Genomic DNA, 17,519 nt, shown 5'->3' on the forward strand with positions numbered 1-17,519 from the left:
CCAGGTGAAAGGATTTGTAAACATATTTTGTTAAAGCAAGTCAGAACCCATTCAGAGCCTACATTACATTTTAGCGTTTCATTCTGAGCAGAAGACCCTCACACCTGAAGAAGGGGGAGGTGTTTTTCGCTGGAAATCTCGCCTGCTTCTACTTTACAACCGGAGTGCTGGCTGTGACGAATTAAACCGGTATTACAGGTTACAATCACAGACCATGTGACATGGGAGTCAGGAAACTAACACAGCGCCACCAGATTTGATAACGCTATGAAAACGCTATAAAATAATGTGACTAGGCACAGAACAAGTTTACAGCACAGTACAAAAATGCTGACCATGACTTTAGAAGCATAAATTGCCTTACACTCAATTTAAACACAAGCTGTCTTTAGCCCTCTAAGGTGGTTCATACAGAAATGTAGAGATCCAGGCTCAGAACACACAGCTTCATTAGCGAATACATATGCAGGACAACTAGAGAAGACGTTTTACAGAGGATGGATTTTTAGAAACATCCCATCAGTGACATCACTGAAGTCAACTCCTAGGTACTGTAACTGTCGTGTGGATAGTTTCACAAGAATCAGACAAAGGTTTAAGCATCGCTTGTTCTAGATAAAACTGCAAAAAAAAACAACAACCCATAATGTACTTCTTTGCGGCTCTGTTTGCCCAAATCATATATTCACAACGTGAAATCTAGAAAATAATATTACGTAACCAAAATCCGCAATATGGAAACAGAACCTGTGTAATTGTTGATAGATGATGTACTCGTAACATTTTTTCAAGACGAACTACAACATTTAAAAAATGACTTGTATGTACTTGATATCTCTAATCAATCCACGGGTCCCAGCACGAAACGAAAGTAAAACGCATACCGTTTCGCGCTTCTTATTAGTTGCTCAAAAGTAATTTGACCGTATGAAATGCATAATATAAACCTAGAAACATATACGTGAGTAGTACTTAAGCACTGTAGTATCGGTGTTAAGACATACCTCTCAAATACTGTAAATCAAGTTAAAAATATCTCAAGATTCTGGTCATAATGAAACCATGTTTCGTGTATGTTTTCTTTAAAGTACCGAGACCAGCCATATACTGTATGTTTATGTTCCAAAATTAATATCGTTTATGGCCTTCACATGCGTTGCAGTATGCTCCTATTGTTTTTATGCTCAGCTACTAAGATTTCCCTTCAGTGGTAAAATTAGATATGAATATTCAATACTTAAACGGGCACAGTTAAGACATTAAATATACATATACATACTGTATACAGTACAGTTTGCATACGGTAATATGTTTATGTCCCTAAATCAATCTCTTTTATGAGCATGTGAAAGGCATGGTGAATCACTGTACTTTGCATGATTGGAAAAAAATGCGTGATTGCGAAATGCTGTGGCGTTACTTTTACAAAGACGGTCAATGAAAAAAAGAATGTGGACCAGGGCAATACTTTGAGTTTACAGCTTGTCCAAGGTCATTTATTATTAATACTATTATTAATATCTTCGTTAAAGACTTTGATGGCTACAGCTCAAACATGAGAGGTTGAGCTTTATTAGCTCCACCTTGCGGAAATTCCGGATACTATTATTTTGCTAGCGGTATTTACCGGTAACTCGCGGTATTTACCGGTAGCTTGCGGTAGACTGCGTACAGCGTACCGGAAAATAATGCGGTATCGCCCGCGCATTTTGAATGGCTGCATCTGTATGCAGACATGTCATAAAAGGATGTAAACCCAGGTGCAAGATTCCTCATAGTAAATGCAAACAGTAAGCAAAATAATACATTCGCCTTACTAGTTTTTTTACCCATCCACTTCAGTCCCCTTTTACTGTTGAAAGTCACAGCTTATATATTTTTATTAATTTATCTTACACCTTTATCCTTGGCAACTTACTGTATCATGAACTGTACGATAGTAATAGGCTAAGCATATAATGCAAATTAATGTAAAGAAAAGGAAACCATGAATGTATATTTGTGAAATAATGTAACCCAGAAGTTACAAAAATTATAAGGTTCTAAATTACAAGCTTCGGTAACTGAAACAATTTTGAAACAAAATTGAGATCAGAATAGGGGAACAGAAAAGGAATGTAAAGTAGGTCAGATATTGAAAGGACACATTTGTGGTGGAGGAGGAGATGAGCATTTGTTAATACATTTGAGGGAAAATGGGGACCTAGTACAGATCCTTGTGGAACACCTCTGGAGATAAAGGGAAGTGAGGAGAGAAAGTGATGCCACAAGACGTGTGTGGAGCAGTTGGAGAGGTAGGAACAAAACCAGTCAAGAGCAGTGGCTGAAATATTGAGTTTAGAGAGCAAAGTTAAGAGAACTTATTGATTGGTCAACTCAGCAGCATTATCAGTGTCATTGCATAGTCTGAAGAGTAAAAAAAAATGGTTTTCCCAAAACAAGGACAAAGGGTTTTGTGGAAGCAAGAAGTAGAGGTCTGTAATTAAAACACCATCCTATGTGCTGCCAAGCATGGTGTGAATCTGTATGAGCGATATGGGGATTGGAAATCTTTATATGACTAAAGGAACCTTACATATTGCAAACATATATGGTGGATACAGTTTTGTTTTTCAGCAGGATGATGGTCAAAAGCAAACAGGCAAGTCAAAATTAGTTCTTAAAATGTGGTAGTACTTACTACTTTACAGCCTATTGGGTTTGTAGTTTATGATTCCCACATATAAGAAGACTGCAAAACATTTTTGTTCCTTAAATATGTAAATTAGCAACGTGCATGCTTCCTCCCTGTTTCTGCCTTAGCGTGTTTTCTATCATTCAGTATATACATAAATTGTTGATTAGACTTTTGTGTCTAAGAGAGCCACAACTACTAGAGTGAACCGTGTGCATTGGTCAAGTGGCAGATCACTAACATGTCTCTTGAGAAATTTTCGCTATACCATTCCACAGCTCAATACTCCAGCGCGTCTGGGTTATCGTCTGATGTGCGTTGTAGGCTCAAAAGTTAAGATTGTTTTTGTTCTGTAGAGGAATTTTAGTTCTCACAAGCTTTTCAGTACTGACACATGACTTAGACTAGTCAAGCCTCTGCCAAACTTGAGAGTAATTCTAGGGAGACTTAATTCCGATGTTAAATAAGAATGATCTCAGCATGTTATTGGATTCAATCTTAAGAGTTTAGTGTGTTACATCAATTATTGAAGTAAATCCTCAATAATTGGGGTTGCTAATCACCCAAGTTTTTTGGGTAATCCATACATACACAGGGAATACATAAAATTGTTTGCTGTTGTACAACCCATATGTTGTGTATTTTTTATAGGTTTGTATTGCATTCAAAATTGTGGTCAATTCAAAAAAACAATAGCACACGTTTCAATTTTTTAATATTTTTTTTATAATATAAGTTTTATATTTTCCCCAGAATTTTATATTGTTGGAATACTGCATGCCTTTATAACTTCTTACAGTGCTTTATCTTCTACAGTTCAAAATGAAAACATTTGACAATTGGAGTTTCAGCATGTTTTGTTGTTATTGCACACTTTATTCTCTATTGTTTCATTCCAGAATTTTAAAATATCATTCTACCATCCTTGTCACCAAGTAAGTTAGCTATAAGAGCTCTTGAATAGTATATCTACAAGTTTGCACACAACTACACACAATTTAGTTAACTTAGAGAATTTTACCATTTCTGGAAATATATTGAAAAGCTTATTATGAATTGAGAAGCATCAGCAATACAACATGTACCACACTCTCATGCAAAGCATGTAACAGATATACAGTACATCACAAAATGTGATAAACAAGTTTTTTTTGTTTGAACACAGCTACATACAGTATATCTTTGGAATTATGAGTAGTTCTTAAAAATTACATTTCTCCCCTGTGAAGATCAGATATTGTACGAGTTAAGAGTATACCCTTATAATGGTTAACCCTTTAATACTCATCAGAATTTGAAAAGTTAGTTGCCCAAGAAACACCAGCTTCAGCATAGTGCATTGTATATTAGTATTTCAACATAATGTCAGTTGGACTTACATAATATAATTTGTTTTATAGATTAATCATACAATATTGTCTTATTTGGATGTCAGTGGCTACGATGAAGTAATTTTCCTTCTGCTTTTAATGCATTCCGTTCTTGACCCTGTTAAGCAGCAGGAGGCTTTTTTTCTCCAATGTAAGAGCAAAATAAAGATACATACCCTTTACAGTCAATTTCTCTTATTATGACAGGTTCTTGAATTTGTGCTGCTAAAAATTATGTCAGCAATTAACATATTTTCAACTTTATTTTTAGGTTTAAATTGCAGTGTGAGTGTGTGCTCTCTTCTCAGCTAATAAGTGCTATCAAGGAACAGTGGGTTACCTCATTAGTACTATGTGCATTTAATTAAGGAAGGGAAAATTGGAGTTAACCTCATAGTTAATATTTTCACAGAGTGTTACAATGCCAACACCTTCAATTGGAGTCACACCCCTGTGTACCTAATTATGTACTGGTGCAAGATCAGGTTTCTGGGAGTACCTCCATGCTGTTGATTATATTGTTTAGATCACTATGTATGGGGTGTTTGTGAACCTATCAAGTACATGAATCCAAATCAGAATGATTCTGTTCAGTTGTTAAACCACGGCTTTGGTCATTTAAAAAATGATTTGTTTAGTATTGATTATGCTGTTATAATGGTCGAAGAATTTATTGTATCAATTGGACACTGTACATGCACACATATATATACTATGATTCTACATTCAACTAATTAGATACCTTCGTTTATGCAGTAAAAGTACTAATTGCATAAGATATTTAAGTTATAAGTGTAATAATACTATTCCAAGTAAGAGGAATACATAAAACAGCAACAATAATATCAAAAGTCATTGTTTCAAAGAGATGAGACTTACCAAAAGCACAGTTCTGTACTGGTGGACAGAGATTAAACCTACTTAAAGAAATAACATTTAAAATTGCATAAAAGTCGTTATTTTAGTCATCTAAGGATTTCTGAAGCTTTAAATAATAAGATTATAGGTTTTATGCTGTAAATTGAAGAGTGAAAATGCATAGTTGTTGCTAGCAAGCAGGCAATGTGTTGTATAGTGCAGCAGAAGAGTTTATCCCCTTTAAGAAACAAAGCCAAACATATGCACTTGGTTTTCTTCAAAATACCCAACAAGCAGCAGTGAGAACAAACTGCAGTTTAAACAGCAGAAGATGCTGCTGGCACAGACAATGAACTCTTCAAATTATGTCATGTACATCTTAGTCTTCTGTGAACATTAATCTAACGCTCAAGTGTTTTGCCGCATAACGGCATTGATGAGAATAGAAACATTATTAAATTAGGATGTAGTTGGTGGAAATCTATTCAAAGGTTTCTAAAGATCTGTTTTTTAGTTCATTTTTCTTTTCTTTACACACACTTTTAAGGCTTTTAAGGCATTTTATCATTTCATTCTAACCTTTCAGGAATTATCCTGTGATCAGGAGCAGAAAAGAAGCACAGTTTATCTTTACATATGATATGATTTTATAACAAATGTACAGATTCTTTCCTTGGATTTTTTTCAATAGTTGCAAGTAGGGCAGTGGTATACAGTGTTGTCTTTCTATGAAAACAGATGTACAGTGAAATAAAAAAGGCAGTGAAATTTACTTTTCCAGCTTAACCGTTCTCAGTTTCATGTCACCTGTATAAGCATACCAACAAATACAGCCTGCTGTTTTGCTTTTAAAGATCATCCAGCTTGCTTTAATTCCTTCATTGCAGTCTCTCTGACTTTTATTAATTTCATTGTTTTCTAATTGGGAGTATGGTGGTAAATGCTGCTACTTGTCAGCTCTTAGGTCCTGGGTTCAATTCCAGACGGGAGTTCTGTGTTATCCAGGTGGGTTTTTGCCACTGGTTCCCTCCCATCTGGCCTCCTTCTGGCCTGCTGTTTAGGGAGTAGTGCTGCCTAGGGCCCTGTGCTTCCAGGATAGGCTCCAGGCTGCTATGATCTTTGGTAGAAGTGGGTTTGTTAATGGATGGTTTGGAGTTTGGCTTAAATGGAACATTAACTCAAGAGATAGTTCATGTAGGTAGCTGTGTCAGCATATGTAGGCTGCAAAGGAACAAGTAAAGGTTTATTCCATGCTGAAAAGAGAAGAAAGGAAACACAACAGTTTGGCTGTGGGGCCTTCTTCGGGAGCCTTCCACAAATGAAATGTTGTGTTTCCTTTCTTCCCTTTTCAATATGGAAAAAACTTGTACTTGTTGCTTAACACAGAGATGATTTCTCTGCTGATGGAAGTATAACATTTTGTCTTTCTTAATATTAAGTATCTGAGAAACTATGTGGTTCAACATTACATTTCTGATTTCTCACTTGTTCAGAGTTAGCATTATTTGCTTTTTAAGGAAACCTGTGAGTTAATTGTTCCAAGCTTTCTAAGCACATTTTACTCCAATTTGATAATAAATCTTTATTTTTAAGAGCTTTATAATGAGCACTTTATCTCTAGAGCTTGTTAACTATATATGTGATACTCTGGAAAATGTTTAATGTATTTTTAGTGATTTATTATGATTATACATTTTGAGTTGAAATAGGAACTGTAAAAATAGGATAAAAATAGGAGCTCTTTAAGTAACAGTGTCATAAATATGTGCTTGGCACGTATGGTGTGCTTGGTTTATGTATGCGTTTTGGGTGTTTGTTCTACACCAGTTTGACAGTCTTGTTAATGAACTTCTCATCTTGGTGGTCAGATGTAAATAGTCTAATATAGATGTTACAATTCTTTATATACACTGTTATATGTTCAATGAATTACAAGCAGTTTTTTCATCTAACTTTCTCAATTAAAACACTGCCAATTTACAAACATTAATTTAGGGTACTTTCATATACTGTAACTGCATTTTCATTGGCTTCTTCTAAGGTTACTTATATGCAAAGGAAGTAGTACTGAATCCTTCTCAAGTGATTTCCATGTTTTTTCTAAATATGCTTAGCTGCTGGATTCTTTTTGTTTTTATAAATGGTCTGTAGAAAATCAAGATTTAAACATTATTGTTGGGTATAAGTATGGAGTGCCAAGCCAATCTATCTGTCTTAAATTCTATGAGCTGGCTTGCACTGAGTTAACATTGAATGCAAATCTGTTTGGTGTATGCTAACTAAAATCCGATGTAGTGTTCTTTTCATTTGTGTGAAAAATTACACGTTCTTCTTCCATACATCTTAGAGACCTAGAAGACCTGTGTGGTGATGAAAAACTGCCGCCAGTGGAAACAACTAATTGTTTTTAAAGAGAACACAGAGGCACTAGCTACAGATAAGTCTTAAACATTTTAATAGTAGAGAAAGGAAATTAACCATAGATCATGCTATATAAATGACTTAGTATACAAGTGTTTAAGTGCTTCTACTTGCAGCATTAATTACTTTAAGTATTAGCATCTAAATGCTTTCACTTGACTAATTTTATCTTCTGGTTCATCATGGTGTTGATGCATGCACAAGCTGCTTTCCACATTTGTGTAATGTGACAGGTCTATTATTACACAATAAGCCCCTGGGAGCACTCAATAAACACCTATTCCTCCTGTAAATCCCATCGCCATCACACAATGCTTACAAGGATTTCCCAAGGCACACAACAGCCTCACTTCTGTTACTTTCTTCACTGTTGCAGGGATTGTATGAGGCATTTATACATTGACATTTAAAATACACATAGTGGGGAAAAAATGAAAACAATTTTAACACAGGGGATTGATGCCACTGTGGAGGATGTAAAGAAGGCCTGCTAGATGTGGCATTTTTTAGTTTTGTGTGGGAATTATATTAATTCTTAGTTGTTTTATAACACCATTCAAGCTGAGCTGCAAGATTTTGTTTTATTTCATAAACTTTGGTCTTGTTCTAGAGATCACGACAGTCAAAGCAGCCGTGCAAATAACCCAATCACGAGCTGGAATAATGTTAGGGGGAATAATAAAAATATGAAACAGTAAATTATTATTGCAGAATTTTGCAATGAAATCTTGTAAGGGACAATATTTAAAAATAAATGGGCTCACACACGAAGAAGGCTCCACAGCCAGAACGTTGTGTTTCCTTTCTTCTCTTTTCAGTGTGGATTAAACCTTTACTTGTTCCTTTGCAGCCTGCGCATGCTGACGCAGCTCCCTACTGAACTAATTGTGATCTATTCGCTGAAGAACACTTTTTCATTGTCAGTGTAATATAACTGTTACAGCTTAGATTTAGATGTTTGTATTATTTTTAAGCATATAATTATACATTCCGTGTGTGTATATTAAAGGTTTTAAAGATGTCTGAACTCTTTCACAGACATTTAAAGATGAAAAAGAACGTTTGCAAGGTGTACAAGGCAGGGTTTAGTTAAAAAGTCATTTATTAGAGTGTTTAAGAGAACAGACTTCAGCTGTATAAAGCAAAAGAGTTGATACTGTTCTGTGTAAGGAGTATATATATGCATCTGTATAAAATGATCAACAGACTTAGATCCATGAGTGAAATGTGATGACTATGTAGTTACAAACAATGAATGAAGCATTGTAATTGCATATACAGTATATAGTTTTGAAAAGGCCATGTTTCATAATTTCATCTTTGCATAGCTAAAGTAATAGAAATTCCCAATACACACAGCCACACACAGACACATTGTAGGTTTTAAATATATTACACTTGTACAGCAGTCATTACAGTAGTTTTTTTTTTTACAAATAACAGGGTTTCCAGCTTCAAGCAGGAAGTCAGCATTTCATTCATAGTGTTATATCATGCACAAAATAACAGCTACTTAGTGTAACAAAATCAACAAAAAGAATGTGGATATTGGCTTCTCAGTGTGCTAATCTGTCTAAAATGTCATAATAAAATGTCATTTCTATAAATTTGATTTAGAAAAGGGCCTACAGTCACATTTTAAAAGGACTGTTTTGTCTAAAAACTCAAAACTCAAAAACAGTGAATATCCAACACCGCTTGTGACAGAAAAGGGCTTTTTAGTTCTGTGGTTAGAAGGTTGGTTTCCTTAATAGACAGCCTTGTCCTCCCATTGGACCTAAAGCTAAATGTATTGTCACAGTTTATACTTAAATAGAGATGTATTTACTGCTTTTAAGGGAATCAGTTGTCGCTTTTTGGAGGCCTCCTCTGGTACATGCTGCATTGGGTTTGTCCAAGCCAAAAGCTGACATATTGTTAATTAAGGAACAAAGTAAAATAATAAAGCAGTTTACCTTTGTAGCCATTCTGTACTTATTAATTTTTGTTGTAAACTGAAGCCTGTTGTTTGTGTTGAATTGAATTTTCACACATAGCTAGTGCTACAAAAATGCTTCAATGCATACGTTAATGTGTTAAGTTAACTAAGTCAATATGTAATAACTCAGCAAGGGAACACAGTCATTTAAGTGATTTCCTTACTACTTTGTTTTCTGAGGCACAAGCACATGCCTTTTCATAATGAAAGCAGCCTTTCAGTCCATCTGCATTGATTAATAAAAGGCAGTATCAATAGGAAAAAATGAAAAGTTTTGTTCTTTAGTGATTCAATACAATTTTATGGAACAGAATGTTTATTTAAATTATTGGAGAATGCCAAGGACTGCTCCATTTGGCAGCGATCCCAGTGGTACCTGCTGGTCAGTTAATATTCTGCGGGTGTTTGTGTCAAATAATTTCCGTAACTCTCTATTAAAAATCACAAGATGCGTGTAATTATTCTGTTAATTAAACTTTCACCTAGTTCATTTCAATCTTTCCAAGTCACCTGATGATAAAGGGGAAAAACAGAACTCATTAGGTTGAACTTGTATTAACTATTAAAGTTGTGAGTAATGGTATTTTGTGTTAAAACTGGACACATGCATTACACCATGTGTTAGAAGAGTACCAGTATACAAGAGAAAGCAATTGCATTCAGTTATCAGTGAATGCATATAATTAGTGAAAATACATTGCTTATATTACATATTTCAGTATTATTATTTACTTTACTGATAGCTGAGTGTTGTAAATAATTTTATGACATTAGATCAGTAAGCACTTAACAGATGTGATAAAAATTTGTCATTGTTTTAGAAAAACTGAGAAACGTGTATCATATTAACTGTAAATCTTATATTAACTTATTTTTCAGCATAATATATAGACTTAGTAGTTTTTAAAAATAAAAAACACACTTAATTTAATGATAATTTAAGATAAAAATTGCTCCCCAGAGCAAAGTCTAATTTAACTTCAGAACACCTTGAGGAATGCTTGGACACTTGTGTTACAGTCTTTTTTCACTCAGAAGAATAAAGGTGTGACAATTTTTGTTTTAAGAGTTACACCTTACAATCGGAACTTATTGCTGGCATTTCCTCAAACATGACCAAACCTAATCAGATTACATTTTTTATCCACAGAAATGACACTGCATTCTGAAAATATTGTTTTAAACAGCCTTTTTACCTTTGTTCTGAAGTCTGGTATATGAAGCTGTTGAAGGCTGAGTCATACAATGTTTCATTTAATTTTTGCATTATGAATGGTTTTCCTTAGAACTGTTTTTATATCAGTTCTTCTAAATTTCCAAACTTACACAAAAACTGTATTGTTTCTGTTTTCCTTTTTCTATGTTAAACCCTGTTAGCATTCTCATTAAACAGTTCTTAGAGTCCTTCTCTGTTTAAGACTTAAATATACGTAAACTCATCCCAGCACAGGATACATTATTTTATTAAGACTAATAAATCAGTAATTCTGCTGAGTGCAACTTTATCAGCTTAATAAATTTACTCTTCTGTAGCACATACATTTAGAATCAAAACATACGTGGTAAAATGTTTTCAAATCAGAATTTAGACGCCGCACTGTATTTTTAATCAAACCATTTTACATCAGTGTCTTAGAAATCAACCTCTTTATTTATTTGAATATCTGAGGTTATTTCTGCCACCCAGATTTTCTGCTGAACATTAGATTCCATATCGTCTTTATTAGTATAGATTACAAGCTGAGGATGTTGTCAGTTTGTCTAAATTCACGGCTTCTCACAGAAGAAAACAAATAGAATTAAGTTAGATTCTATGGAGAGGCACACTAATATTGTTAATATTTTTTGGATCACGTAAGTTCCAAAATAATTTTTGTAATTTTTATATATATATACAAATTTAACCAAGGATTGCGTTTAGCCTTTTTTTCCCCTCTTTTGACACTCGTTAGAAAACAGATCAGGAATTTTGCTTGGATAGACTTATATTTATTGCCGTTGTAAAACTGCCAGAAAACAAGCAATTTTTCAGCATATAATACCTACGGGACAAGATAGCTAAATTGCAAGAACAGGAGAGGTTCATCATTGCATTGCAAAAGAAGTTGAAATATAACCTTAAGGCAAGTGAAAAAGTGATACAGAGCTTTGATGTAGCAGCAACAAATTTACCTACAGACAGAAGATACATGGAAGCAATAAGCGAATTATACTCATCCTACACATGCAATCTGATTATTCTGGCCAGAGTGTTAATTGGATCCTAACTGGCAGATCTGATATCTGTAGCCTGGTAGTGGGAACCCTTTCGAAGTGATGAACTATAATTCACAGAACTGCTTGAAGCACTTGTAATTTACTGCATGTCATGCTATGAAGAGTCTGACCTAATGGACTTCCTATTACCTGTAACATCAGAAACCTTTCAATGAAACTCGCAGTTACAAACCAGCGTGAGAGAGTCTGCAGGGATGCTGGACTGGAAAACAAGTCAAATATTTCTGGACAGACAGATTCTGTGTCTGTTCAATCTGTCTCCATAAAGTTCCATTGCCTTTTTTTTCCATTGCACTTATTCTTTGAATTTTTAATACTTGCAGGGTTCAAGGTAGCTTAGTGTAATTTTCAAAAAAGCCATTTGCTGTACATGAAAATTCCATCCAATGTATATTTTGTGTTTATTAAATTTCTTTACTGAATGGACTGTAAAACTTTTAACTACAATGCTATGCAGGAGCTGGTTAGCATGGAAAAATGTATTTTTAGTTTAAGTGACTCTGGTCTTAAGAAGCTGAAGCAAATCGCCTTATCTCATTGATCTTTAAGAGACTGAGGAGAATTTGGACCTGACAGCCATTCAGTGGCTTAGGTAAATGAGTCTTGGTGGTCCTACTCTGAGGTTTCAGTGAGAAGGGGTCCCTATCAATAAACCCACTGCCACGATTGCCATTAATTGGTAAGTAAATTAGCAGTGTCAGCTGAAAGAGACCAAGAGGGTCAAGAGTGTAGGCAATGAGGAGGTCTGTGTTGGGCATAATGCACAAGGGAGTCTCGGATTGAGATGAATTAGCAGGACAGTGGAGGAATTCCATTCTCACTTCTGTGATAAAATTGTCTTACACCTTAATTAACGCTGAAACACGCTGCCATAGAGCAGAAATAATTACTGCCCTTTTCCTGTATTTACATATACAGTGTCCAAGACATTGAAACAGTGTCAACCCATGTGAAAATAATAATAAAGCTTGGCCGTCTTTATGTCTTGAAGTGTATTTTTGTATTTGCATTATTTATTGTAGTCCTTAGGAAATGTCAAGGTGTTATACCCAGTTCTACTAAATGACTTTGTCAATTTCTAAGAAATAGTAATAATATGTAAAATGCCCTGGTTCTTGTGGCAGCTTTCAGTGGTAGCACCTCATCCGGAATACTCATCCTGACCACTAAAAATTATGTTTTTAAATCTTGCTCCAAAACTTTTATGTTTTTGATGTATTTTTATGATTTTATTTTTCTGTTTATGGCCCCTTTTTTGTATAATTTATGTCAAGTGCCTTGTTGAGAATGCTCTGGATTAAAAGGCGCTGTATAAGGATAAAATTGATGGATTAATATCATGGGAAGTTTCAATGTTAAGACCAGAAGCAGTATAAATAGATGTGAAGAGTACTGGGGGGACCGATCTTGATAGATACAGATAAGCACTATTAACATATAGTGAAGAAGAGCATAGGAGCATCTTCAATATCTGCTGCCAATATTAAAAATTAATAAATTTAGTGGCACCAGACAAGAGACTACTGTTGGGGTAAAAAGTGTGTGTACTCCTTCCAAGCCAATGAGCATACTGTATATGCGGATTGTATGTTAAATAAACGCCTTGTGAACAGCAACAGAAAAGCAAGCCGGAGAAGCTGTCTGTTGGAGCTTTTTTCACCTCCGCTGCCTCCATGCTTTCACATGCTTCCATTGAAGTTGACCTTTGTCAGTCAAAGAAGCTCATTGCCGACTCCAAGAGCAGCCGGAGCATCTTAATGATCTGCTGTTCTTCTGAGAAGTTGGTGATGTTTTCTCATCAGGATCCAATTTAAAGGTCTTTGTTCTGTTCTTGAACTTTGGAGCCAAATGGCAAGTTAGTTGATAGCCTTCCCTGTTTTGAGATAAAGAAAGATAAGGCTGCTGTGCCCGCCTACAGATGAAGCCCAGTGTGTTTTAGTGAGCTCATTTAAATACAAATACCAAGCGCTATTGCTTATTAAAATAGGTTGTTCCCAGTGAGCAGGCTTGCTTTCTTCTTTTTCTTTGAAAAGTGCAAATGTGAAAACAACACAAGGAGGGGAAAAAGTTCCTTTTCTATAATTAGTGGCTTTAGTGTTCCCCTGTATTTAAATGGACTTTAAATAATGCAACAAATTGTAATTATCATTTTGGAAAATTGAGATAGCATTTAAAATCCTGTTAACAAGTCATTTTGATTCAGTAATCACTAGATTATAGGTGGGATTATTCATTACAATGGCAAAAGAGAACTGGTAGACTATGTGGAGAAAGAGACTGCTCATTGACTGTGTGAATGTTTACTGCCAGGCTGCTCCATAAATGCTTATTAATGTTAGCCCTTCTTGGTGCAATCTCTCAGAAGAGGAAAAAAAATCTGCAATTCAACCTCCATTCCTTTCTATTCACCACACTTGTCAATCAGCTAGTTGCAGTATCTACAGGAATGGAGGTGTTATATTCTAGCAATTATCATGTCATATACTTGAAAATGTAAATGAATGTGTGTGTAAAATTAAATTTATGGGTTGTCAGTGAAGAATAAGAACCAGGAGAGCAATTACTTATCTGCTTTCATCTTTCAAGCTCTGATACATCAAGCAGAAAACCATGCAGTTAAATGCTGGAATTAGCATTGTACAGGTCTTAGAATGAATGGGCTGATGCCTTTTGCTGCCTTCTCTGGCTTTTTGTTTTGAAGAGCAATGAAATAAAGATGATTATCATCCATCACTCTGCTAAAAAGCTAATGAAAGCATGAAAGAAGCTTCTTTCCTACATTTGTTTTGGATTTTCAATCCTCTTTTGTCAGGATAGTTACCCCTTTGTGTTAATAAATATTATTTACCATTAGCGCCAGTGCTGTGTGTAAGTGCATTTCATAATAGAGATAAAATGCATGCTATGCTTTAAATAACATTTTTATTAAAATACTGGGGATCATCATGTATACATCATATATTAAAATATTTGTGTTATATCACAAATTAACATATTTGCTTATTTTTGTGTACATTTACATAATATATTAATATATTGTTTACACCTTTAAGGTATGTGCTGCAGTTGTACTTACCTTAAAATATGTTAATTAGGTTCTAAACAGTCTTTCAGCTTGCATACTGCCACCTACTTTCTGTTTTTTTTATCTATCATGAAGTGGCAGGATTTGAAGCACCACAAATATAGAGCACTGGAATTATTTCTCAAAAACATTTGTGTTGATAACATACTGTAGATTTGCAAGATTTTCGTCAGTTATCTTTGTACAGATAAAGTTTTCAAACATCTTTAATAATGAGAGCGTGAGGTATTCCGTATCTGCTTTTCATTGAGTTTTTAGGAGTCTAATGAACAATGGTACAGATTTGTTTGAATATGAATGTGCAGTGGGATGGAGTTTGACCTTCAGCTGTGATTTCAGTTCATCAGGATTAGTCAAGCTAGGCGATCAAGACTGCTAATGCATAATGACTTATAAAATGAAAAATGTGTAGTGACCATGCAAATGTTTCAGCTAATCAAAGAGGGGAACTTTAGCTTTGAGAGGAAAGAAAAACAAGGACATGTCAAGGCCTAAAGTGGAGATGTATGTAAAATAATCCAAGCAGCTTGATTAGCCTGACTGAGGTTAGAAATTTCTTATTGGCTTCTTAACATATGGTATGGTGTATTATATGTCGTAAACTTGCAAGAAACAAAGATTGAAGGAAGAGCTTGTTTTGAGCTGAATGTAAACTGAAAATCTTTCAATTATATCCATAATTCATTTAATTCATTTTTTCTGGGCAAAAGAGCCTATATTCCTGTCAGTGTTGAATGGAGACAATTTACATATTGTTACACTGGGATAAAATGGTCTGAGATTTTAGGTACTTTAATAAACTGGTGGTAAATTTCAATTAAATCTGTTTAGAAACAATGTATTAAATAAAATGTTCACTGCTTATTTATAAATCAATGGCATTTTACATTGAATTGGTTAGTTGTTTTGCATCTACAGTTCAAACTGAAAACAACTTTGTAAACTTATTTTTTATTGTGTGTACTGTTGTATGGTTGATTAATCATGTAGTCTTTACATTAGAATCATCTTTGACAGAGCAAAGACTTTTAACCTTCTGTTTCTTATTCCAGTGTAAATAATTATCTCCTTCCTTCATCCTTATTAAATGACTTATTCTTTTAATTGTAAAAGCATGAGGAGCTGGTTTTTCATGATTGATGTATTGTTTATTAATTCTTCTAACAGTGGTTGCGGATTCTTTTATTTTTCCAATATCTAACAAGGAATGCAGTTGATATTAAGGGATGTTAGCTCTTTATTTAAAATAATGAAATTTGATTAAATAGATTAAACATCACAAAAAGAAAAAAAATCTGCATCCTTATACTGTAATATTGTTTATGTTAACTCTTGATTTTGTTTAGAAAAGGCCATCATTTTTTACATAATTTCATTGACCAGTATATGCATTTGGAAATACTGCTAACCAGACAGTTTTTTTTTCCCTTATTGGCTTTTTAAGTGAAACACTGACTTTAAACAGTGTACATTATCTGCAACAGCTGTTGTGTACATTTCTGGGATTTCAAGCTCTGGCTCAGCATCTCTATGTTTAATAGTAAACAGTGAGAAAACATCAAAGGCACAGAAGTTTGGCTCAAAACCACAAAGCTAGCTGGACTAAATCTTCATTGGATTGGAGTAAGGTTTATAATGCGCACTGATATTCAAGTTTTGTACTGAGAATGAAGAGTTTATGTGAGAAAAAAAGTCAAGGAAGACCAGAAACAGATACATTTAATCATCTTGGAATGGGTACAAATATTCTTAGAATTAGGCTTTATATTTCTGTGTTATGTACTTATATTTCTTCTTTTAAACAACTAAATATTTTAAGTTTTAAGGGAATTTATATATTTCAACAATAAAAGCAGTAAGCATGTCTGTGAAAGCTTTTTTGAAATTAAAATTTAGCTGCGGTATATTTTAGAATTCCTTATACTTGAAACTTTAAATGAAATATTTTTTCCTCGATATCATTGGGAAAGGTGTAAGAAGTCATAAAATCTGTCTCCGTGTGTTAGCTGTGATGAACCTCACGCGGCTGATGCGATGCAGAGAGAGGTGTAATTTTCTTCTTTTGTTCACCAATTACTCCCAGCAACATTGCAGGGAAGTCAGTTTGATGTTTTCTCTGTCTCCCTAAGCAGGTGCCTGTGTCAGTGGCCATGATGACTCCCCAGGTGATCACCCCTCAGCAAATGCAGCAGATTCTCCAGCAGCAAGTCCTATCCCCACAGCAGCTCCAGGCTCTCCTCCAGCAACAGCAAGCAGTCATGTTACAGCAGGTACTCCACCTTGTCTGCCCTTGACATAGTTAGTAACAAAAGGATGCTCTTCTCAGTACCACATCAGATCCAATTAACCGTTTCCGTGGGAAGTTATAGCAGAAATACAATACAGAAGAAGTATAAAAAAAAGGGTGCGCTTTACTCCCGTAAAGAATCTCAGTTGTGATTGTTGTGGTGAAAGAAGAGTATATGCATTTAGATTTCGCAATAATCTAAAAGTTTAAAAATGCATGTGAGGAGACAATAGTGGAAGTGCTCAGCTGTGTTTGACATCAAGTAGGATTTGTGAAGTTTGATGCACTGCCATTCAAAAACAATATTTATATTAGATTTTCTTGTTTGTTGTGCTGCTTGTTTCCTCAAGGTTAATAATGTGGGACCCTTTAGCATCTCACTGATATTTCACTTCTGTTTACAAAACACAGCTGAATGCCTGTAAATTAGATTTATTTGTAAGGTAATGTTTTTTTCTCAAAAAGGGAATGAAATATCCAGTTTAATTACAGCTGCTGCATTTTCAGACGTGTATGTATTCAGTACCAAGATCTTGATAGCCCAATCACTTGAAATTGTAATTTTGGCA

At 34.7% G+C, this 17,519-nt stretch overlaps 1 protein-coding gene across 3 annotated transcripts in view; it reads left to right on the forward strand.

Moving 5' to 3' along the window:
* The window catches only part of foxp2 (forkhead box P2), a 195,771-nt gene that overhangs the window by 137,821 nt on the left and 40,431 nt on the right, over nt 1–17,519 (forward strand). For 2 of the 3 annotated variants that reach the window (XM_088923349.1, XM_088923350.1), the window contains one exon: nt 16,793–16,933. In XM_088923349.1, coding sequence (XP_088779475.1) covers nt 16,793–16,933 — 141 coding nt within the window. The remainder of the gene's footprint in view (nt 1–16,792; nt 16,934–17,519) is intronic. The other variant, XM_088923351.1, reaches the window with a different exon arrangement.

This window comes from Atractosteus spatula, chromosome 8 (genome assembly GCF_055471065.1).
Source record: "Atractosteus spatula isolate fAtrSpa1 chromosome 8, fAtrSpa1.hap1, whole genome shotgun sequence".
NCBI classification, from domain to species: domain Eukaryota; kingdom Metazoa; phylum Chordata; class Actinopteri; order Semionotiformes; family Lepisosteidae; genus Atractosteus; species Atractosteus spatula.